Source organism: Oncorhynchus clarkii, chromosome 2 (genome assembly GCF_045791955.1).
Source record: "Oncorhynchus clarkii lewisi isolate Uvic-CL-2024 chromosome 2, UVic_Ocla_1.0, whole genome shotgun sequence".
NCBI lineage: Eukaryota > Metazoa > Chordata > Actinopteri > Salmoniformes > Salmonidae > Oncorhynchus > Oncorhynchus clarkii.
This window is the reverse complement of record NC_092148.1, coordinates 79,467,982-79,493,626: the sequence shown is the minus strand read 5'-3', so window position 1 is coordinate 79,493,626 and position 25,645 is coordinate 79,467,982. Positions and strand designations below refer to the sequence as shown.

Here is a 25,645-nt window from a genome sequence, read left to right as displayed (position 1 = left end):
ATCATCAACAAACTATCATGGTCCAAACACACTAAGACAGTCGTGAAGAGGGCACAACAAAGCCTATTCCCCCTCTGGAGACTGAAAAGATTTGGCATGGGTCCTCAGATCCTCAAAAGGTTCTATAGCTGCAACATCGAGAGCATCCTGACTGACTGGTTGCATCACTGCCTGGTATGGCAACTGCTCGGCCTCTGACCGCAAGGCACTGCAGAGGGTAGTGCGTACGGCGCAGTACATCACTGGGGCCAAGCTTCCTGCCATCCAGGACCTGTATACCTGGCGGTGAGAGGAATGTCCTAAAAATTGTAAAAGACAACCCTAGTCATAGACTGTTCTCTCTGCTACCACATGGCAAGCAGTACTGGAGCGCCAAGTCTAGGTCCGAAAGGCTTCTTAACAGGTTCTACCTCCAAGCCATAAGACTCCTGAACATCTAATCACCCCCCCCCCCCCCTTTACGCTGCTGCTACTCTCTGTTTATTATCTATGCATAGTCACTTTAATAACTCTACTTACATGTACATATTACCTCATTTATCTCAACTAACCGGTGCCCTCGCACATTTTATCTGTACCGGTACCCCCTGTATATAGCCTCACTATTGTTATTTTACTGCTGCTGTTTAATTATTTGTTACTTTTTTACTTATCTATTTTTAACTTATCAGTTATGTTTCTCTAACGTTTTAAAGCATTGTAGGTTAAGGTTTTAAAGCATTGTTGTATTCGGTGCATGTGACAAATACAATTTAATTTGATTTGATTTTGATACACACTGAAGTATACACAAATACACACACTAACGGGGGCTGATCGCTGCCCTCTAGAGGCCTTTGGGGGAAGTACAGGCTGACAAGGGTGTGTGTGTGTGTGTGTGTGTGTGTGTGTGTGGGTGTATGTGTGTGTGTGTCATAGAGAGAGTGAGAGAGAGCGAGATGGAGAGAAAAAAAATCTGCTCAAACAGTTAAAGGACTCACAATACAGGCGGGGCGAGGGTCTCCTCTTGGTGCAGCCGTTCTGTCTGGCGTAGTTTGAGGATCTCACTGTAGTTCAGAGCATTCACCTTGTTCTTAAACAGCTCCAGAGACGTGGGCTTACTGGACAGAGTCCTAGTGATCTGCTCACGCACAACCTGCATTACCTAAAGATGTGCAGAGAGAGTCAACAATGATTATTTAAATGGAAAAAATACCAGCTATGTTATGGCTGTAGAAATGGTTTCTCTGGCGGGTTACACTATTCAAAAGTATGCAGTACTGTATATCATAGTTTATGTATGTTTGAATATATTTCAGTAGCTAGCAATTTGAGTGAATGTGGGTATGAGTTGAGAGAGCGCTGGACACAGTGATGCTTACACAAGGCTTTATACACCTTTTAGATAAAACGATGCTAAATAAATTCACGTCACCAAATAATTGATTAAAACACACTGTTTTGCAGCAAAGGTCAACAGTAACTGTAAAACAAGAAACGTGAAAACCCAAAACAGCCCTATCTGGTGCAAAACACAGAGACAGGAACAATCACCCACCAACACACAGTGACACCCAGGTTACCTAAGTATGATTCTCAATCAGAGACAACTAATGACACCTGCCTCTGATTGAGAACCATACTAGGCCGAAACATAGAAATACCCAAATCATAGAAAAACAAACATAGACTGCCCACCCAACTCACGCCCTGACCATACTAAATAATGACAAAACAAACGAAATAAAGGTCAGAACGTGACAGTAACCTTAACAACACTCTGTATGGTAGCACCATGGGGTAGCCGGAGGACAGCTAGTTTGATTTCAATACAAAATCTAGGAGGCTCATGGTTCTCACCCCCTTCCATAGACTTACACAGTAATTATGACAGCTTCTGGAGGACTGACATGTTGTCCAACCAATCAAATGATCAGAGAATGAATCTAGTACTGAAAGCATAAGCTACAGCTAGCTAGCCTAGTTTTGAACAAATACTTTTATTTAAAAAAGAAAGAGACGCGAGAGTATTCGTTGTTTTATATTTATTTACACTTATCTAGTGAATGCAGCTAGCTAGTTTAGCCTATTCAAACACCCAGCTCAAACAGAGAGGGATGCTATGTTACCTAGCTGGCTATGGTTATCCAACATTGGAACCTTTCCAAGTCAAGGTAAGCTTTTGATTGTATTAATGTATTGCCACCGGGGCCTGCAGGTGTAACTGCATAACATGCTTGCCGATTGTACACTGTACTGCATGATTGTAGCGAGTTTACTAAGGTGTTAGTTCTAGTAGCTATGTTGACTATGACATTAGCTCATTTGGTGACAATGATGTAGGCTGTGTGTAGCGGTTAGCGGTTGTGATATGAAGGTTTGGCTTGGAAAACTTTTTTAGCCTGGTCACAGACAGCTGATGTGTTGTACATTGAAGTCCACAAGTGAAGGGAAAAGTTGAGAGGAGGAATATACAATGAGCAAAGTGTACATGCTGTTTGTATGTGGCTGCTATGAAAGTGAACTGTGTTTGCGTGTGATCATGGGTGTATTCTTCCCCCGATTCTGTTGAAAAACGTTTCTTAAACGGAACGAAACAGGGATAAACATACCTGAATTTGTCCAATAGAAACTGTAGTTTGCCACTGTTGGACTAATGATTACACTCTAGGGCCTAGATCAACTAGATGCAGGCAAGAGTGTGCAATGCAGTATTGAATGTGTCACTGTCTGTCACCTTGATTACTCAAATTCTTCTCTCAACCTGTGCACCTACGTTGTAAACTTTCATTCATAGGCTAGGTTGGAGCAACATCATGATGGGTATAGGGAACATGTTGAGTATCATGTAGTGGCCTAAACCTATCAATGTCACATGTGAATGGAATATGAATGACAATCATCCAATATGCTTTAATAGAAATAAGGCCATGCTCATAAAAAAATGATCGTCCTCCATCATCTTAAATGGCACCGACCGCCGCTGGTGTGTGTCTGTGCAAGTGTGTGTCTGTATGTGAGAGAGGAAAATCTATGTTTCTCTCTACCATTGTGGCCACAGTTTAAAAATTCATTACAGAAATCTATGAGAACACACCAAACCCAACACAATTTAATTAAATCTCCCTCTTTCCTCCCCTCCTCTGTCTCTCTCACTTTATCTTCATCTCTCTTCCTCTCAGCGTGTCCCTACTTGGAATGTGTCTCAACACTGCTCTTGACCCCAAGCAGCGTCGCCATGGGAATGTCATTTTTCTGTGCGTCATGGTAACCTGCCCTCTCAAAAGCTCCACAGCACCACAGTATGGAGCCCTTTTATGAAATAATTTGTACAGATATGTGAAGGGCACAATAACCATGACCCATGAAGGATAACAGGCTCTAAGTTACAGAGTGTCCATAGAGACCCCAGTATCTATGGAGTAAGAAGCAAGGAGCAAACAGTGTATAGCAATGGGGCACTCATCATCTATCTGCTGTGCATACAGTACTCATGAGGCACATAGATGTATTTGTCAGCAGCAAGTCTATTGGACCAATTCATCCCAATGCCTGTCGTGCTGATGTTAAATCCAAAATAATCAAGCCTCAATAACAGAAATGAAAGGAAATAGAATGCAACACCTGTAACAAAATACATATTACTAAAAACAATATAACTTTACAACCAGTGACCGTTAAACAAATATCCTGTGTTAAACACAGAATTGGACAAGGGTACACTACAACACAGCAACTACTGTACATTACATACACAGCACTTTATGGTATAGTAATCACACAATTCTAAAAATATATTTTTTAAAAGCCCAGAATTGTACTAATATGTAATAGCCATGTAATATAATATGTATTATAAACTGGGTGGTTCGAGTCCTGAATGCTGATTGGCTGACAGCTGTGGTATATGAGACCGTATACCACGGGTATGACGAAACATTTATTTTTACTCCTCTAATTACGTTGGAAACCAGTTTATAATAGCAATAAGGCACCTCGGGGGGTTCTAAGGGCTGCGTCCAGGCACTCCAGATTTGGTCGTGCATATGAACAGTCCTTAGCCATTGTATATTGGCCATATATCACACCTCCTCAGGCCTTATTACTTAATGAATCCATGTAGGCACAAACATATCTTTATAACAGCACATCCAAGGACAATGGCACTAAAACTGTAACCGAAATTCAGACAGTAATTTTATATTCTGATAAATACTTGAACAAAACAAAGCTATAATTGACACCTTGCTTAAATGCCCCCAAGCTCCACCCTGTGTAACAACATTATCCACATTCTGTGTACATACCACCTATAAATGATAAATTAACAAAAATACAGTATCTCACCTCCATAGTGTGTCCTTAAAGTACAACCCAGAGGCCAACAATGTTAGTTCCAGGGTCAAGAGAGAGAGAAAGGGAGATATGAGAGGAGAGAAATGGAGGAGAGGACAGCCGAGGGGGGAATAAGAGAGAGTAGCACCTTTATGGCATCATAGTCCAGAGCTAAGGTTATTTTGTAAACACATAGTCACAAACACTCCCATCCGGTGCCTCTCTCCCCTGCCGTCACTCCTCTGGTTTAGCCAATAGAAAGAGAACCCTAGTACAGGAGACTGTTACCTCAGCCATAGTGAGGAGCAGCTGTCTCTGTTCCCTTACAACCCAGCAGTGTGTGTGTGTACGGGAAAAGTGTGTGTGTGTGTGTGGTGGGGGGGGGTCGTCACATACACATACACACAGCGCTAGTTGGAGGCCCCCAGCTGGCAGCAGCGTGTTGCCGGTAGCGATTAACGGCTGAAATCGACAGCACAGTTAGGGGTTTATTGGAGAGAAGGGGGAGAGAGAGAAAGAGATGGAGAGACAGGGTTTGTGATTGAATGAGAAGAGAAACAGCGAGACTGCAACAGAGCGGTAAAGGATGAGAGGTGAGTCTGAGGTACATGGTAGTAAAAGACAAATATAGACTCTCATTATGGCTTGTTGACAGTCTAACTGAGGTGTTGAATTTGCTCCTGTGAGACAAGCATGGACGGGACAGACACCAGTCACTCTTCAAGCAGTAAACAACACATTCGCTCAGCACCAGTAGTCTGCATTCATTCCCTTAATATTTCTCATCAGACCTAACAAGTATCTGACTAAAGGGTGAACTAATCTAAAGCGGAGAGAAGAATAACACAAGCAACATAGGAAGATGCCTTAGTTTTGTATCCCCCCTCTCTCTGTCTCTCTTTCTAACATGGCTGACTACTGTCCAGCTCTCCATTGTCGGCGTCCAGAGGTTTTTCTCTTGTGTAATTACTGCTGATGGAAACAAGCGATTGTGTGGGGCCTTTATCCCTTGCTATGATTCTGCTATGGAGCGGGATTCTCTTTGTGCTTCTAATGCCCCATTGTCCCTGCCCCACGGGACTGTGGAAGGGAGTTGTGGGCACAAGCTGTGCAACACAATGACACAAGGTGTCACGTCCTGACCTTAGTTCCTTTTTTATGTCTCTATTTTAGTTTGGTCAGGGCGTGAGTTGGGGTGGGCATTCTATGTTTTTGTTCTATGTGTGTGTCATAGTTCTATGTGTTTGGCCTGGTATGGTTCCCAATCAGAGGCAGCTGTCAATCATTGTCTCTGATTGAGAACCATACTTAGGCAGCCTGTTTTCCCACTATGGTTTGTGGGTAGATGTTTTCTGTGTCTGTATTTCACCATTACAGAACTGTTTCGATTTTCATTGTTTCACTTTGGTTATTTTGTATTTCAGTGTTCAGTTATATTTCATTAAAATGGACACTTACCACGCTGTGTTTTGGTCCGATCTTTCATACTCCTCAGATGAAGAAGATCGTTACACAAGGTTAGGGACTTATGACCAAAATATAGTACCCAACATCCAATTTGGACCAAACTTCTTCATACGAATGAGTAAGACATGAGGAATCCCCCAAAATTGTCAAAAACCGCCCATGTACCCCCCACACCAAGTAGTATGAAGCTGTGGCTTGGAGTATTGCTTCTCCATACTACAGTGGCAAGAAAAAGTATGTGAACCCTTTGGAAATACCTGAATTTCTGCATAAACGGGTCATAAAATTTGATCTGATCTTCATCTAAGTCACAACAATAGACAAACACATTGTGCTTAAACTAATTGCACACAAACTATTGTATTTTTCTTGTCTACATTAAATACATACTTTAAACACTCACAGTGTAGGTTGGAAAAAGTATGTAAGGCTAATGACTTCTCCAAAAGCTAATTGGAGTCAGGAGTCAGCTAACCTGGAGTACAATCAATGAGACGAGATCTTGGTTAGAGTTGCCCTGACCTATAAAAAACGCTCACAAAATTTGAGTTTGCTACTCACAAGAAGCATTGCCTGATGTGAACCATGCCTCAAACAAAGGAGATCTCAGAAGACCTAAGATTAAGAATTATTGACTTGCAAAAGCTGGAAAGGGTTACAAAAGTATCTTTAAAAGCCTTGATGTTGATCAGTCCACAGTAAGACAAATTGTCTATAAATGGAGAAAGTTAGCACTGTTACTACTCTCCCTAGGAGTGACCGTCCTGCAAAGATGACTGCAAGGGGGGTGATGATGTGGCAGGTGGCAGCATGGTAGGCACAGCTTGTCCCATGAATTAATCACAAAGAAATAGCTGATAACTACGAAACAAACATTCTGGATACTATAGTGAATCTGGAACTATTTATTGATCAGCATTTTGATATGCTCGAAAAAGAAACGGATACATCGAATCTAACAAGAGAAGATCTTTCCTCGAGTTCTGCGAGCCAAACGGGAGGAAAGCTGCCTTCAAAAATGCCAAACTTAACATTGGAAGGGGATGTTTTTATAACTATGTCTCCAGAAGATAGAGCATTGCTTACAAGCATGAGCGATCAGTTAACAAAAACTGGATCTATTGCCTGGGCTACTGGGGGAGGCTGAGGCTTTAAAAACAGGAATGGATTACAGTAATAAAAATATGGAAGAAATACGAGCGGAAAATAAAATATTGAAAATATTGGACTCCCTAAAAGACACTACAGAGAGGCTACGGTATGATAATAAAACAATGACAGCAGAATTACTTGATCTAAAGTGCAGAAGTAGGAGAAATAATATTGTTATAATGGGAATAAAGGAGGATGAAAACTAAATCTATCAGTCAACGGAGGAAAAAGTCAGTGTTCATGAAACGTAATCTCAAGATGATGGATGAACAGGATGAACAGGTGGAAACAATTGATTTTCAAAGAGCTCACCGTTTTGGTGGAAGAACAAAGGGAAGGCCCCGTCCGATCGTAGCTATGCTAACCCACTACGAAATGAAAATTGGCTTCTTACAACAGGGTAGGGAATTTAAGAACTCCCCATTCTCTATTAATGAACAATTTCCTCATGAAATAGTAGAGAGACGACGTGCCCTGTACCCCACTTTCAAAAGGCTCTGAACAGAGAAGCAGAATGTTCGTCTAGTGGTCGATAAATTACATGTAAATAATCAAATGTTCAAGGACTGGAAGATTGCAACGTGGCTGTGAGTGTAGCTACCTCCTGTTGAAGTAGTCCCCAATACATAATTGCACTGCATTACACAGTACAAATATGGATTTATTGTTTTTTTTACAACAACAACAAAAATGTTCCATGCACTATTGAACCGTGGACTATGTGGACTTAAAATAAGGTTGGATTTATGGTAATGCAGAATGGGTATGATGAACTTATCATTTTTCTATCTAGGCAATGTGGAACTTTGAACTATATGGACGTAATATCAGGTTTTGATTCAGGGGAAGGATGGGTAAGGCTGACCTTTTTTTTCTTTATGATTTTTTATGTATTTAATTTGAAGATTGTACATTAGAAATATCAAGGTCGTTTTTATTTATACAAATTTTCTGTAGGATTGAGGTCAGGGCTTTGTGATGGCCACTCCAATACCTTGACTTCAATACCTCAACAATACCTTGTTATCCGTAAGCCATGTTGCCACAACTTTGGAAGTATCCTTGAGGTAATTTTCTATTTGGAAGACCCATTTGCTACCAAGATTTAACTTCCTGACTGATGTCTTGAGATGTTGCTTCAATATACAGTGCCTTGCGAAAGTATTCGGCCCCCTTGAACTTTGCAACCTTTTGCCACATTTCAGGCTTAAAACATAAAGATATAAAACTGTATTTTTTTGTGAAGAATCAACAACAAGTGGGACACAATCATGAAGTGGAACGACATTTATTGGATATTTCAAACTTTTTTAACAAATCAAAAACTGAAAAATTGGGCGTGCAAAATTATTCAGCCCCTTTACTTTCAGTGCAGCAAACTCTCTCCAGAAGTTCAGTGAGGATCTCTGAATGATCCAATGTTGACCTAAATGACTAATGATGATAAATACAATCCACCTGTGTGTAATCAAGTCTCCGTATAAATGCACCTGCACTGTGATAGTCTCAGAGATCCGTCAAAAGCGCAGAGAGCATCATGATAAACAAGGAACACACCAGGCAGGTCCGAGATACTGTTGTGAAGAAGTTTAAAGCCGGATTTGGATACAAAAATATTTCCCAAGCTTTAAACATCCCAAGGAGCACTGTGCAAGCGATAATATTGAAATGGAAGGAGTATCAGACCACTGCAAATCTACCAAGACCTGGCCGTCCCTCTAAACTTTCAGCTCATACAAGGAGAAGACTGATCAGAGATGCAGCCAAGAGGCCCATGATCACTCTGGATGAACTGCAGAGATCTACAGCTGAGGTGGGAGACTCTGTCCATAGGACAACAATCAGTCGTATATTGCACAAATCTGGCCTTTATGGAAGAGTGGCAAGAAGAAAGCCATTTCTTAAAGATATCCATAAAAAGTGTTGTTTAACCTCCTTTTGCACCTGTTTCCTCCAGCATCTTAACAAGGTCCTTTGCTGTTGTTCTGGGATTGATTTGCACTTTTCGCACCAAAGTACGTTCATCTCTAGAAGACAGAACGCGTCTCCTTCCTGAGCGGTATGACGGCTGCGTGGTCCCATGGTGTTTATACTTGCCTACTATTGTTTGTACAGATGAACGTGGTACCTTCAGGCGTTTGGAAATTGCTCCCAAGTACGAACCAGACTTGTGGAGGTCTACAATTCTTTTTCTGAGGTCTTGGCTGATTTCGTTTGATTTTCCCATGATGTCAAGCAAAGAAGGTAGGCCTTGAAATACATCCACAGGTACACCTCCAATTGACTCAAATGATGTCAATTAGCCTAACAGAGGCTTCTAAAGCCATGCATAATTTCCTGCAATTTTCCAAACTGTTTAAAGGCACAGTCAATTTAGTGTATGTAAACTTCTGACCCAATGGAATTGTGAAACAGTGAATTATAAGTGAAATAATCTGTTGTTGGAAAAATTAATTGTGTCATGCACAAAGTAGATGTCCTAACCGACTTGCCAAAACTATAGTTTGTTAACAAGACATTTGTGGAGTGGTTGAAAAACTAGTTTTAATGACTCCAACCTAAGTGTGTATTTAAACTTCTGACTTCAACTGTATGTCCTAATTGTAGAGGTTGGGTATATTATGGCTTAAAAGCTGTTATATAGTGCCGCCCTTGTTCGCCAATGTGAATCAGAATGATTAGCTTTTAAAATAAAACTTTATAAATATGAGTAGATGTATTATAGGGCTAGTATAAAGGATTATATAATTAAAAACCCGCCTAGGTTCTCAATTGGAATAGGCCTATACGATCCTAAAATAATTGGTATTAACCTTCTACATTTAAAAAATTAATCTCAAAAGAAAAAATGTAAAGGATGATTATTCTTCTGATACACACTGGCGAATGGATGGATTAGATATTGTCAACAGGGTTATTGTCTCTAGTGTGTGTGTGGGCTGGTTAACACTGGGATAAAGTTATTAAAGTTAACGGTAGAACTATCACAATAATTGGCTTATGGAAGCACTTCTCTAAGCGAGAGATACTATATTTCTATATAAGCTATTTATGCTACCTTTTATATTATTGATCCTAATGATATAGGCCTAGGTGTAAAACAGCCAAGGTGATATAGCAATGACCCTGGAATAAAAAACATAATGTATAGGGTGGAGAGAGGGTTGTGTCACAACTTCCACCGAAAGTGGCTCCACTCCCTGTTCGGACGGTGCTCGGCAGTCGTCGTCGACGGCCTACTTGCTGCAACCGATCCATTTTTCCTTTTCGTTTGTGTCTGTCTGTATTGTTTACACCTGTGTCCTATTAGTTGATTTCGGTGGGTTTATTTACCTCCGCTGCCTGTTAGTCTTTGTGCGGGATTGTTGGGTCGAGCGGAGGGTGAGCATCTGTTCCATCTACGGCAGGAGACGGGGAGCGCACAAGACTTTGCTCTGGAGTTCAGGACCTTGGCCGTCCACGCAGGGTGGAATGACAGGGCCCTAATTGACCGCTGTAGTGCAGCTTACGTGAGGACGTCCGCAGGGAGCTAGCATGCAGAGACGCTACCCTCACCCTGGACCAGCTAGTGGACATGTGCATCAGGTTGGACAACTTGCTGGCTACGTGCGGGCGTCCAGATCGGGTCCTGTTGGTTCCACCCCCCAGCGCCTCCGCTCCAACCCCCATGGAATTAGGGGGTGCTGCAGCGAGGGCGATCGGAGGAGGAGCCTCCTCCTACACTGGGTGTGGTTGGAGAGGGCACACTGCCGACTGGTGCTGGAGGAGCTCATCTGGGAGTCGAGACGGCAGGCCGAGTACTGTTCGGAACACCCCAGGTGAGTCAGCACCAGGCTCACCCAGAGCCCCCTGTTGGTCACATGTATGTGTTAATTTCTTTCCCCCATTCCCAGCATAAAGCGCTAGTAGATTCAGGCGCAGCGGGGAATTTTATGGACCGCGGTTTTGCGCATAGGTTAGGGATTCCCCTTGTTCAAATGGACAAACCCTTCCCTGTGCACTCCCTAGATAGTCAACCATTAGGGTCAGGGGTGGTCAGGGAGGCCACGGCTCCACTGGACATGGTTACTCAGGGGGGTCATGAGGAGAGAATTAGTCTCTTCCTCATAGATTCTCCTGCGATTCCAGTGGTGTTGGGGATTCCCTGGTTGGCCTTTCACAACCCCACTATTTCGTGGCAACAGACGGCTCTAAAGGGGTGGTCAGAGGAGTGCTCAGGTAGGTGTGTGGGAGGTTCCATCGGTGCAACGACGGTGGAGAGTCCAGACCAAATCTCCACCGTGCGCATTCACCCCGAATATGCCGATTTGGCTATCGCCTTCTGTAAAAACAGGGTGACCCAATTACCACCCCATCGACGAGGGGATTGTGCGATAAACCTCCAGGTAAACACAGCACTTCCAGGAGTCACGTGTATCCCCTGTCACAGGAGGAGACGGTGGCTATGGAAACATATGTCTCTGAATCTCTGAGGCAGGGGTACATTCAGCCCTCCACGTCACCCACCTCCTCAAGTTTCTTTTTTGTGAAGAAGAAGGAGGGAGGTCTGCGTCCGTGCATTGACTATAGAGGTCTAAATTCTATTATGGTGGGGTACAGTTACCCACTACCTCTCATTGCTATGGCGAATGAGTCATTTCACGGAGCACGCTTCTTCACAAAACTGGATCTCAGGAGCGCGTATAACTTGGTGCGTATCCGGGAGGGAGAAGACAGCGTTTAGTACCACATCCGGCCATTATGAGTACCTCGTCATGCCGTATGGGTTGAAGAATGCCCCAGCAGTCTTCCAATCCTTTGTAGACAAGATTCTAAGGGACCTGCATGGGCAGGGTGTGGTGGTGTATATCGATGACATTCTGATATACAGTGGGGAGAACAAGTATTTGATACACTGCCGATTTGCAGGTTTTCCTACTTAGAAAGCATGTAGAGGTCTGTAATTTTTATCATAGGTACACTTCAACTGTGAGAGACAGAATCTAAAAATCCAGAAAATCACATTGTATGATTTTTAAGTAATTGATTTGCATTTTATTGCATGACATAAGTTTTTTACACATCAGAAAAGCAGAACTTAATATTTGGTACAGAATCCTTTGTTTGCAATTACAGAGATCATAGTTGTGGAAAAGTCTTAATGGTCACGCCACAGATGTGTCCAGCGTTTATTGCCCAGTGCTGCAGGTATCTCCTATGCTCTGGAGACGGGACCATAGGTGACATACCGGCTGGACAAGGGGCTTTAGAGGCTGGTACATGAGAGCAGGTGGTTCTAACAGTCTGTCTCCGCCTATAACACTGGGTCTCCCCTGTGTCCTGGACCCATAACATGTGCTATTCACAATGTGTTTCAGAGTAGGATGTGGGATCAGTTTGGTCTTGCAGATCGTAATGAACTAGAGGGAGGGATCTGATCCTACAGTCTTGACTGGCACACTACAGTATGTGACCACAGCGGGATCAACAGTCGTCATGACACAAAACAGTCTCGTAGTGGGTTGGTTAATGTAAGAACCAATCCACAAAAAATAAGTCCCATCCTTACAACCAAATAGATCACCACCATCACATACATCAGAATGATGAGTGGACAGACAGACAGACAGACAGACAGACAGACAGACAGACAGACAGAGAGGGAGGGAGGGAGGGAGGGAGGGAGGGAGGGAGGGAGGGAGGGAGGGAGGGAGGGAGGGAGACAGAGAGGGAGAGCGACAGAGAGGGAGAGCGACAGAGAGGGAGAGAGGGAGAGAGACAGAGAGGGAGAGAGACAGTGAGAGAGGGAGAGAAAGGGAGAGGAGCCCCTTGAAAACCTCCTGATACGTGGAACTTGTTCAGCAGGGTTACAGAACCGCGGGCATCCAACTCTGTAGTTCTTGACCAGGTTTGCACACACTGCAGCAGGGATTTTGGCCCACTCCTCCATACAGACCTTCTCCAGATCCTCCAGGTTTTGGGGCTGTCGCTGGGCAATACGGACTTTCAGCTCCCTCCAAAGATTTTCAATTGGGTTCAGGTCTGGAGACTGGCTAGGCCACTCCAGGACCTTGAGATGCTTCTTACGGAGCCACTCCTTAGTTGCCCTGGCTGTGTGTTTCGGGTCGTTGTCATGCTGGAAGACCCAGCCACGACCCATCTTCAATGCTCTTACTGAGGGAAGGAGGTTGTTGGCCAAGAACTCGCGATATATGGCCCCATCCATCCTCCCCTCAATACGGTGCAGTCGTCCTGTTCCCTTTGAAGAAAAGCATCCCCAAAGAATGATGTTTCCACCTCCATGCTTCACGTTTGGGATGGTGTTCTTGGGGTTGTACTCATCCTTCTTCTTCCTCCAAACATGGCAGGTGGAGTTTAGACCAAAAAGCTCTATTTTTGTCTCATCAGACCACATGACATTCTCCCATTCCTCCTCTGGATCATCCAGATGGTCACTGGCAAACTTCAGACAGGCCTGGACATGCGCTGGCTTGAGCAGGGGGACCTTGCGTGCGCTGCAGGATTTTAATCCATGACGGCGTAGTGTGTTACTAATGGTTTTCTTTGAGACTATGGTCCCAGCTCTCTTCAGGTCATTGACCAGGTCCTGCCGTGTAGTTCTGGACTGATCCCTCACCTTCCTCATGATCATTGATGCCCCACGAGGTGAGATCTTGCATGGAGCCCCAGACCGAGGGTGATTGACCGTTATCTTGACCCTCTTCCATTTTCGAATAATTGCGCCAACAGTTGTTGCCTTCTCACCAAGCTGCTTGCCTATTGTCCTGTAGCCCGTCCCAGCCTTGTGCAGGTCTACAGTTTTATCCCTGATGTCCTTACACAGCATCCTGGTCTTGGCCATTGTGGAGAGGTTGGAGTCTGTTTGATTGAGTGTGTGGACAGGTGTCTTTTACACAGGTAACAAGTTCAAACAGGTGCAGTTAATACAGGTAATGAGTGGAGAACAGGAGGGCTTCTTAAAGAAAAACTGTGAGAGCCGGAATTCTTACTGGTTGGTAGGTGATCAAATACTTATGGCATGCAATAAAATGCAAATTAATTACTTAAAAATCGTACAATGTGATTTTCTGGATTTGTGCTTTCTCACAGTTGAAGTGTACCTATGATAAAAATGACAGACCTCTACATGCTTTGTAAGTAGGAAAACCTGCAAAATCGGCAGTGTATCAAATACATGTTCTCCCCACTGTATTCCGCTACACGCATCCCGCATGTGTCTCTGGTGCGTAGAGTACTTGGGCGACTGTTGGAGCATGACCTGTACGTCAAGGCTGAGAAATGCGTGTTCTCCCAACAGGCCGTCTCCTTCCTGGGTTATCGCATTTCCACATCAGGGTTGGTGATGGAGTGTGACCGCATTGCAGCCGTGCGTAATAGGCCGACTCCCTCAACGGTAAAGGAGGTGCGGCGGTTTTTAGGGTTTGCCAATTACTACCGGAGGTTTATCCGGGGTTTTGGGCAGGTGGCTGCTCCCATTACCTCACTGCTGAAGGGGGGACCGGTGCGTCTGCGGTGGTCGGCTGAGGCGGACAGAGCGTTTTGTCGCTTGAGGACTCTGTTTACCGAGGATCCCGTGTTGGCTCATCCGGATCCCTCTTTGGCGTTCATAGTGGAGGTGGACGCATCCGAGGCTTGGATTGGAGCCGTGCTCTCACAGCTCTCGGGCGCGCCATTGAAGCTCCGTCCCTGCGCTTTCTATTCGAGAAAGCGCAGCCCGGCGGAGCGAAACTATGACGTGGGGGACCGGGAGTTGCTGGCTGTCATAAAATCTCTGAAGGTGTGGATACATTGGCTTGAGGGGGCTCAACAACCTTTCCTCATCTGGACTGACCACCGTAATCTGGAGTATCTCCGGGCGGCGAGGAGACTGAACCCTTGCCAGGCAAGGTGGGCCATGTTTTTCACCAGATTCAGATTTACGATATCGTATAGACCAGGTTCCCAGAACGCTAAGGCAGACGCACTGTCCCGTCTGTATGATACAGAGGAGCGGTCCATCGATCCCACCCCCATACTTCCGGCCTCTTTTCTGGTGGCGCCGGTGGTGTGGGAGGTGGACACGGACATCGAGCGGGCATCTCGGTCAGAGCCTACTGCACCTCAGTGTCCAGCTAGACGGAGGTACGTCCCGCTTGGTGTCTGTGATAGGTTGATTTGGTGAGCGCACACGTTACCCTCCTCTGGTCATCCGGGTATCGATAGGACGGTGCGAAGCCTTAGGGGGAAGTACTGGTGGCCCACTTTAGCTAAGTACATGAGGGTTTATGTCTTCTCCTGCTCAGTGTGCGCTCAGTGCAAGGCTCCTAGACACCTGCCCAGAGGGAAGTTACAACCGCTCCCCGTCTTACAACGGCCTTGGTCACACCTGTCGGTAGACTTCCTGACCGATCTTCCTCCATCCCAGGGTAACACCACGATCCTGGTCATTGTGGATCGGTTTTCTAAGTCCTGTCGTCTCCTCCATTTGCCAGGTCTCCCTACGGCCCTACAGACTGCGGAGGCCCTGTTTACTCACGTCTTCCGGCACTACGGGGTGCCGGAGGACATAGTTTCTGATCGGGGTCCCCAGTTCACGTCCAGGGTTTGGCGGGTGTTCATGGAGCGTCTGGGGGTCTCAGTCAGCCTGACCTCTGGTTTTCCCCCCGAGAATAATGGGAAGGCGGAGAGAGTAAACCAGGATGTGGGTAGGTTTCTGCGGTCGTATTGCCAGGACCGGCCAGGTGAGTGGGTGAGGTACTTCCGTGGGCAGAGATGGCCCAGAACTCACTCCGCCACTCCTCAACTAACCTTTCGCCCTTTCAGTGCATGTTGGGGTATCAGCCGGTCCTGGTACAGTGACATCCGAGACCGAGGCTCCTGTGGTGGAGGAATGGGTGAAGCGCTCGAAGGAGACCTGGGAGGCCGTCCACGGGCACCTGAAACGGGCCGAAGGGCGGCAGAAAGCGAGCGCTGACCACCACCGCAGTGAGGCACCGGTGTTCGCACCGGGGGACCGGGTCTGGCTCTCGACCCGAAACCTGCCCCTCCACCTACCCTGCCGGAAGCTGGGTCTGCGGTTTGTGGGGCCATTTAAAGTCCTGAGGAGAATAAACAAGGTGTGTTATAGGTTACAGCTCCCCCTTATTACCGTATTAAACCCTCATTTCATGTGAACTCTCCTCAGGCCGGTGGTAGCTGGTCCACTTCAAGGAGCTGAGGTGCGGGAGGTCCCTCCGCCCCCCTGGACATCGAGGGGGCCCCGGTGTACACAGTCCATACTGGATTCTAGGCGTCGGGTGAGGGGCCTGCAGTATCTCGTGGATTGGGAGGGGTACGGTCCGGAGAAGAGATGCTGGGTGCCGGTGGAGGACGTCTTGGACCCATGCTGAGTGAGTTTCACCTCATCCATCCGGATTGCCCTGAGCCTCGTCCTCTGGGTCGTCCTCGAGGCCGGCGTTGGCGCGCTGTGGGAGACGCGCATCAGGGAGGGGGGTACTGTCACGACTTCCACCGAAGGTGGCTCCTCTCCCTGTTCGGACGGTGCTCGGCGATCGTCGTCGCTGGCCTACTAGCTGCTACCGATCCATTTTTCCTTTTTGATTGTGTCTGTCTGTATTGTTTACACCTGTGTCCTGTTAGTTGATTTCGGTGGGTTTATTTACCTCCGCTGCCTGTTAGTCTGTGCGGGATTGTTTTGCTGTGGTTACTGTGTTAAGGGTGCGTGCCTGCACCACAGGTTTATTTCTTTCACACGGCAGTTGTACCGGTTTGGTATGTGTGTAGGAGTAGAGGTTTCTCCCCCGTGGGTATCGTTTATTTTCCTTGTGTGTGGCGACCTCGTTTGGGCGTATTCCCCCCCATGATGTTGTTGAGTTGGGACTTTCAGAATAAACTATTGTGCCACTGGGACTTCCTTGCTCTCCTGCTCTTGATTCCTGCACCTCCCTCCTTCAAGGAGGCACATAACAGGTTGGTTTTACAGGTTTACTCGCTCTGGATTGTCAGTACTGCATGTGTCCTTGGCTGTTGTGCGTGGCTGTGCCGGAATAAGGGAGTGCCTGGGGTTGTCTTGCGATATATTTAGGTTGTTTTCTCTTCTTTGTTTCATTTTATATTTTATTTTTTACCAACAATTGAATCCAATGAACTGAGCAGGCTGGGCTGACATGCTTATAGCCTTGCTAGGACTTTCAAATATGAGCATGCTGTTAGATTGTGCTGTTATTATTTAAATTAATACTATCTATTATTGTACCTATTTTTTCTGACTGTTTTCCATGTTATTTGGTTAGTTCTCTTAGGCATCCTCATAGATAATTATGTTATCATAGGATTGCCCATATTTCCCTCTGGCCAACACCAATTGGCGGCCAAGGATTTGCCTTAGGACGCAAAGGTGTGTCATGAGTCAGGGAGATGGTCTGATGGTCTTAGTGACAACAGACCTAGATATGTGGGGAGGTTTTAGTGGGTGGAATATTAGGACAATTTACAAAGTAGCAGCTACAGTATGCTTAACAGTGCAAATTATTATGGTACAGCTAGCTACAGTGGAGCAAAAAAGTATTTAGTCAGCCACCAATTGTGCAAGTTCTCCCAATTGAAAAGATGAGAGAGGCCTGTAATTTTCATCATAGGTACACTTCAACTATGACAGACAAAATTAGAAAAAAAATCCAGAAAATCACATTGTAGGATTTTTTATTAATTAATTTGCAAATTATGGTGGAAAATAAGTATTTGGTCAATAACAAAAGTTTATCTCAATACTTTGTTATATACCCTTTGTTGGCAATGACTGAGGTCAAACGTTTTCTGTAAGTCTTCACAAGGTTTTCACACACTGTTGCTGGTATTTTGGCCCATTCCTCCATGCAGATCTCCTCTAGAGCAGTGATGTTTTGGGGCTGTTGCTGGGCAACACCCACTTTCAACTCCCTCCAAAGATTTTCTATGGGGTTGAGATCTGGAGACTGGCTAGGCCACTCCAGGATCTTGAAATGCTTCTTACGAAGCCACTCCTTCGTTGCCCGGGCGGTGTGTTTGGGATCATTGTCATGCTGAAAGACCCAGCCACATTTCATCTTCAATGCCCTTGCTGATGGAAGGAGGTTTTCACTCAAAATCTCACGATACATGGCCCCATTCATTCTTTCCTTTACACGGATCAGTCGTCCTGGTCCCTTTGCAGAAAAACAGCCCCAAAGCATGATGTTTCCACCCCCATGCTTCACAGTAGGTATGGTGTTCTTTGGATGCAACTCAGCATTCTTTGTCTTCCAAACACGACGAGTTGAGTTTTTGCCAAAAAGTTCAATTTTGGTTTCATCTGACCATATGACATTCTCCCAATCTTCTTCTGGATCATCCAAATGCTCTCTAGCAAACTTCAGACGGGCCTGGACATGTACTGGCTTAAGCAGGGGGACACGTCTGGCACTGAAGGATTTGAGTCCCTGGCGGCATAGTGTGTTACTGATGGTAGGCTTTGTTACTTTGGTCCCAGCTCTCTGCAGGTCATTCACTAGGTCCCCCCGTGTGGTTCTGGGATTTTTGCTCACCGTTCTTGTGATCATTTTGATCCCACGGGGTGAGATCTTGCGTGGAGCCCCAGATCGAGGGAGATTATCAGTGGTCTTGTATGTCTTCCATTTCCTAATAATTGCTCCCACAGTTGATTTCTTCAAACCAAGCTGCTTACCTATTGCAGATTCAGTCTTCCCAGCCTGGTGCAGGTCTACAATTTTGTTTCTGGTGTCCTTTGACAGCTCTTTGGTCTTGGCCATAGTGGAGTTTGGAGTGTGACTGTTTGAGGTTGTGGACAGGTGTCTTTTATACTGATAACAAGTTCAAACAGGTGCCATTAATACAGGTAACGAGTGGAGGACAGAGGAGCCTCTTAAAGAAGAAGTTCTAGGTCTGTGAGAGCCAGAAATCTTGCTTGTTTGTAGGTGACCAAATACTTATTTTCCACCATAATTTGCAAATAAATTCATAAAAAATCCTACAATGTGATTTTCTGGATTTTTTTTCTAATTTTGTCTGTCATAGTTGAAGTGTGCCTATGATGAAAATGACAGGCCTCTCTCATCTTTTTAAGTGGGAGAACTTGCACAATTGGTGGCTGACTAAATACTTTTTTGCCCCACTGTATATGGACACTTAATCATCATGGTGCTTTATAATGGTAAGTTTACAAACATTGGTTGTGGCAAGTATAATTGAAACTTGGGTATCATTATGGTAAGTGGGGAAATAAGTATAGCAAGATATAATTTTAATGGCTTAGCAGATCATAAAAAAGAATATCAATTTTTACATGGTTAAAAGAGAAAGAATATAATATAGTTTGTCTACAGGAAACTCATTCTACAAAAATAGATGAGGTTGGGTGGAAAAAGTACTGGGAGGGAGAATGTATATTTTTGTCATGGTCAAAGAAACTCAAAAGGAGTGATTATACTAATTAATACACATCCTGGTCCGATTGTGCAAACTGTGCAAACAGATCCTCAAGGAAGATGGATTATTTTAAATATGCTATTGGACCAAAAACAGATCTGGCTAATTCATCTATATGGGCCAAATAATGATGATCCATACTTTTTTGAAAATATATAGAATATTATATTGAGCTCACAAGCAACATGGTGGAGGGGTAAATTATATATATATATTTTTGCAAATGTAAAAATCCAAAATATATTTTTTTAAATATTAATTAACACAAAAAAAAGATGACTGCAAGAGCTCAGAGCAGAATGCTCACTGAGGTTAAGAAGAATCCTAGAGTGTCAGCTAAAGACTTACAGAAATCTCTAGAACATGCTAACATCTCTGTTGACGAGTCTACGATACATAAAACACTAAACAAGAATGGTGTTCAGGAAGGACACCACAGAAGAAGCCACTGTTGTCCAAAAAAAACACTGCACGTCTGAAGTTTGCAAAAGAGCACCTGGATGTTCCAGAAAGTATCAGGTTTTGACCACTGATGCCACAGTTCATGCTATACTTTGGGTAGAAAACCAATAGATTTGGCTCATTATGAAAATATATTTTGTGGTCATCCTCTTAATTCAAGCTAGTCCTCTATGAAAGGAAATCAGTTTGGCCTTCTTTTACGCTTAATCTTTGGCTAGGAAATGTCAGATGTTGGGTACTATATTTGTTGAATATGATCTGAATCCTATAAATTAAAATGGCCCATTTGGGTGCAATCAATTAGCTTAATTTCTCATATATAAAATAACATTTCAACAAAATAATGTTTCAGGAATGACAATCTTACATGTTCCTAACTACAGAAACAATTTCAGAACAATCTGAGATGGTGGGTGTCATGGCTTGCTCAAATGACATGGAATGACTCCTTTGTAAAACATGGCCCTGATGTGAGGCTGTTTTGTTGTTGTTGAGTGTTCTTGAATGGTTCTGTCTGAGGGAGCCCAGTGCAGTTAGTATTAGAAAGGAGATGGCCATCACCTAGGGATGGTTATTGGGAAATAAAAACGCTTCAAAGGCTATAGCTCTACATCCGTGTCTACCATCTAGACTTTGATTAATCAATGTACCGTTCTAACAATTCCGTCTGACTAATATACCCCAGCGGGTTGCCTGTCACTGTCCTGTATACTGTTCTTGGATACTGTAGTGGCTTATGGTGGCTCATAGGACACAGAGCGCTTGTTATTGTTTTCAGTGTAGTGTATGCAGTCAAATAGACAGTGTCCACTCCAGATGCCATGGACTGCTTTGAAGTTAGATTTTCTAAATTAGATTACTGCTTTGCCACACAAATGAACCATCTAAGAAGAGGTTGCTTGTACTCATAGATGAAAGTTAGATACGGGGAAAGAGTGAGAAAAAAAGTTACTGTAAGACACAGACAGGTGTATGATGGGTAACACAGGCTGTGTTACCTTGTCAAAGTCCTCCTGCGTGGCTCTCATCTCCTTCCAGGTCTTGTTGATCAGCTGGATGCAGACGCAGAAAAGCTCCTCTAGCAGCCGGTCCTGAGAGAAGAAGATGGGGTGGTAGTTTGAACCAGTCTCTGAGGCTAGGGGAGAGAGAGCGAGAGGAACAATATGAGACCTTTAAGAAACGTTCATTTTAGTTTTTTGTTGCAAAATGTTTTTAAATGTTTTCCGTTGCAAACCCTAATGAACACAACCCTGTATCAGCGTACCTTTATAGAGCTACACATAGCTTCAGTATATTCTTAATCAGTAGTTTAAGACATACTGTATACTGTACACATATACATAAGGTTTTTTCTTTATTCTTACTATTTTCTACATTGTAGAGTAATAGTGAAGACATCAAAACTATGAAATAACACATATGGAATCATGTAGTAATCAGAAAAGTGTTAAACAAATCAAAACATATTTTATATTCTTAAAAGTAGCCCCCCTTGGGCTTGATGAAAGCTTTGCACACTCTTGGCATTCTCTCAACCAGATTCATGAGGTCGTCACCTGGAATGCATTTCAATTAACACGTGTGCCTTGTTAACCTTTTTGGGATAGAGGGCAGCATTTTCACTTTTGGATGAATAGCATGCCCAGAGTGAACTGCCTCCTACTCTGTCACAGATGCTAATATATGCATATTATTATTATTATTGGATAGAAAACACTCTAAAGTTTCTAAAACTCTTTGAATGATGTCTGTGAGTATAACAGAACTCATATGGCAGGCGAAAACCTGAGAAAAATCCAACCAGGAAGTGGGATATCTGAGGGTTGTAGTTTTTCAAAGCTTGGCCTACCGAATACACAGTGTCTATGGAGTCAAGTTGCACTTCCTACGGCTTCCACTAGATGTCAACCGTCTTTAGAAACTGGTTTGAGGATTCTACGATAAAGGAGGGGCTCATGAGACCTGTTTGAGTCAGTGGTCTGGCAGAGTATCTCAGGCTCGTGACGCGCGCTTCCGACAGAGTTAGCTCTTGTTCCAGTGCTTTTCTTCAGACATAGGAATTCTCCGGTTGGAAGCTTCTGGACGTTTTATGTTAAAAACATCCTAAAGATTGATTCCATACATCGTTTGACTTGTTTCTACGACACTTCGTCCAGTTTTTGTCTGGACGAAGTGCTCGCGCCTCATGAAGATGGATTACTGGGCTGAACACGCTACCAACAAGTGGCTATTTGGACATAAATTATGTACTTTATTAAACTTTATGGAACAAATCAGTCATTTATTGTCGAACTGGGATTCCTGGGAGTGCCTTCTGATGAAGATCATCAAAGGTAAGTGAATATTTATAGTGATATTTCTAACTTCTGTTGACTACAAAATGGCGGATATTTCTCTAGCTGGATTGGGCTCTGAGCGCCGTTCTCAGATTATGCTTTTTCCATAAAGTTTTTTTGAAATCTGACACAGCGGCTGCATTAAGGAGAAGTCTATCTTTAATTATGTGAATAACAGCTGTATCTTTTATCAATGTTTATTATGAGTATTTCTGCAAAATCACCGGATGTTTTGGAATCAAAACATTTCTGCACGTAACGTAAAAGTAAAAGTGGAATTTATTTCCTTCTTAATACGTTTGAGTCAGTCAGTTGTGACAAGCTAGGGGTGGTATACAGAAGTTACCCCTATTTGGTAAAATACCAAGTACATATTATGGCAAGAACAGATCAAATAATCAATGAAAGTGCAGTCGCAAAAACCATCAAGTGCTATGATGAAACTGGCTCTCATGAGGACTGCCACAGGAAAGGAAGACCCAGAGTTACCTATGCTGCAGAGAATAAATTCATTACAGTCACCAACATCAGAAATTGCAGCCCAAATAAATGCTTCACAGAGTTCAAGTAACAGATACATCTCCACATCAACTGTTCAGAGGAGACTGTGTGAATCAGGCCTTCATGGTCGAATTGCTGCAAAAAAAACACTCTACTAAAGGACAACAACAAGAAGAAGAGACGTGCTTCGGCCAAGAAACACGAGCAATGGAAAATATTTTAACCTTTATTCAACTTGAAAAGAACAAATTCTTAATTACAATGAGGGCCTACTCCGGCCTACTCACAATGAGGACCTACTCATCTGTCCTTTGGTCTGATGAGTCCGAATTTGAGATTTTTGATTAGTGATTAATTTTATCTCTATTCCTGCTTTTTATGACTCCTCTCTTTGGCTGGAAAAATGGCTGTGTTTTTCTGTGACTAGGTACTGACCTAACATAATCGTTTGGTGTGCTTTTGTCATAAAGCCTTTTTGAAATCAGACACTGTGGCTGGATATACAACAAGTTTATCTTTAAAATTGTGTGAAATACTTGTATGTTTGAGGAATTTGAATTATGGGATTTCTGTTGTTTTGAATTTGGCGCCCTGCACTTTCACTGGCTGTTGTTGAGGTGGGACGCTACCGTCCCGAATATCCCAGAGAGGTTAACAAATAGTTACCCAACACACGTCCAGACTGTGTAAGGGCTAGTTGACCAAGAAGGAGAGTGATGGAGTGCCGCATCAGATGACCTGTCTCCACAATGACCCGACCTCAACTCAATTGAGATGTTTTGGGATGAGTTGGAGTGAAGGAAATGCAGCCAACAAGTGCTCAGCATATGTGGGAACTCCTTCAAGACTGTTGGAAAAGCATTCCAGGTGAAGCTGGTTGAGAGAATGCCAAGAGTGTGCATTCTGTCATCAAGGCAAATGGTGGCTACTTCGAAGAATATAAAATACAAAATATATTTTGATTTGTTTAACACTTTTTTGTTTACTACATAATTTTATATGTGTTATTTCATAGTTTTGATGTCGTCACTATTATTATTCAATGTAGAAAATAGTACAAATAAAGAAAAACCTTTGAATGAGTAGGTGTGTCCAAATTCATGACTGGTGCTGTATGTTTCCAGTACAGACCCAATGCACCCATACACAGACGTATCCATACTGTGTGAACTCACACCAGCATGTAGACACTAACAGCTGAAAGTCATAAGTAGAGGAAACATGCCTGACATCCGTGGGGAAAAAAAGCCAGACCTGGCTTAACCTGTCTTAAATACATGTAGGCCTACATGTACGAGCTCAGGTTGACTTACGGGGCTCTCCGATGCGTAGGATCTCACACAAGATTAGAGTCAGCTGGATGCTGCTGCGGGCGAATGGACACTCGTGCTTATCCTCCCTACTGCTGTTTTCTAGAACAAACTGAGAGAAAGAGACAGACAGAGAGAGAGAGAGAGAGAGACAGAGAGAGAAATAAAACGAGAGAGAAATAAGTAGTCAGAGGATGACAAATACTTAACCCTCTCCCGAACAAAAACCCACGATTGTCCCTTTAACTCCCTCCCGCCCTCTGTTCCTCCCCGTTCTTCCCTTTCCCCTCCCTCTGCTCACCCTGCTGTAGGCATCGGGGTAGCGGGAGGCGAAGTAGGCCATGGTGTCCAGAGCCAGCAGGCCAGGAGGGGCCCGCAGCAGGTCCTGACCTGGGTTACTGTTGTTCTTTAGAGAGAGAAGACAGAACAGGAATTAAACACACTCTGTATGGAGGGAGACAATGGTTTGGATAGACAAGAGCAAGACTCAGAGAAGTTTATTAATATGTACAGTATATGTAGGACACACAGAGGCCGAATGAGAGTGTCTGATTGAGGTGGTGGTAAGTAGAATCCCATAGAGTAGACTCACAGAGAAGCCCAGCTTCTTGAACTCCTTGGCACAGAGAGAGCGCCGTCGCTCATGACTCAAGCTGTTCTCACTCTCCGTCTCGAAGGCTGCCTGCCGCAGGCCGTGTAGAATCTCCCTTTGGTCCTGTGGGAGGAGAGGGAGGAAGGGGAAGGATGGAAAGATAACAGTAGAAAGACACAATGGTCCAATATAAGGGAGTATGGTACTGTATGACTAAGTGGATTTCAAGGATACTTAGTAAGCACTAGTTAGCACTCTCTCCTGGGACGCGAAGAGGCAGTGGTTTCCAGGTGTGGGAGGGGTCAGAAGTCAGGGAGGTCATCTATCTCACCTGGTTGTAGGAGTCCAGGGGCATCCTCATGCGAGGCTCCAGGTGGTTCAGAGTGACAGACTGGAGGACATACAGGTAGTGGGCCATCTCATCCCCCACGGAGGCAGAACTATGGATAATGTTCTGTGGGTCACAACAAACCATGAGACAAAGGTTTAAGACAGTAGAGTATTTACTATGGATAAAATGACTGGAAGACCAAAAAATTGCTACATAGTAGATTTAATGAAAGACAATTGCATTTCCCCAATTTGACATTCTACTGGATGCAATGACAGTAAGGTGCCCTTGTACCTCAATCTTGAACATTCAAGATGGTTTACCTTATAGATGTACTGTCGAAGATTCTTCATTCCTAAGAAGGCAAACAGCTCCTGAAAACCAATATCATGTGTGTCATCACCAAATAACTACCACTGGCTATATCAGTTATTACTGCAATGCAGTGACACTACTTCCCCATAAGTAGGCGGTAAAAGCGATACAGTCACAAATCAGGTCAGGACTCTGCCACCAGTGACATAATGGTCACATAAATCTGAACAAAACCCTTTGTTTTGAACAGACTCACTCAGGCTGGTTAAACTGATTAACTTGTACCTCCCTCTGGAAAACAGAGCAGGCGAGGGAGAGAAGAAAGAAAGAGACAGAGAGAGAGTGGGAAACAGAGAGAGAGACAGCGAGAGAGACAGAGAGAGAAATACACAGAGAGAAAGAGAGAGTGAGTGAGTGAGAGAGA

General features: G+C 44.0%; 1 protein-coding gene across 1 annotated transcript in view; it reads right to left on the bottom strand.

Annotated features, from left to right (window-relative positions):
* LOC139374618 (engulfment and cell motility protein 3-like) overlaps window positions 1-25,645 on the bottom strand; it is a 50,734-nt gene that overhangs the window by 12,831 nt on the left and 12,258 nt on the right. Inside the window, exons 10-16 of the mRNA XM_071115652.1 lie at window positions 25,230-25,280; window positions 24,907-25,029; window positions 24,576-24,698; window positions 24,285-24,389; window positions 23,987-24,095; window positions 20,835-20,971; window positions 981-1,144 (exon numbers count right to left, since the gene is read on the bottom strand). Coding sequence (XP_070971753.1) covers window positions 981-1,144; window positions 20,835-20,971; window positions 23,987-24,095; window positions 24,285-24,389; window positions 24,576-24,698; window positions 24,907-25,029; window positions 25,230-25,280 — 812 coding nt within the window. The remainder of the gene's footprint in view (window positions 1-980; window positions 1,145-20,834; window positions 20,972-23,986; window positions 24,096-24,284; window positions 24,390-24,575; window positions 24,699-24,906; window positions 25,030-25,229; window positions 25,281-25,645) is intronic.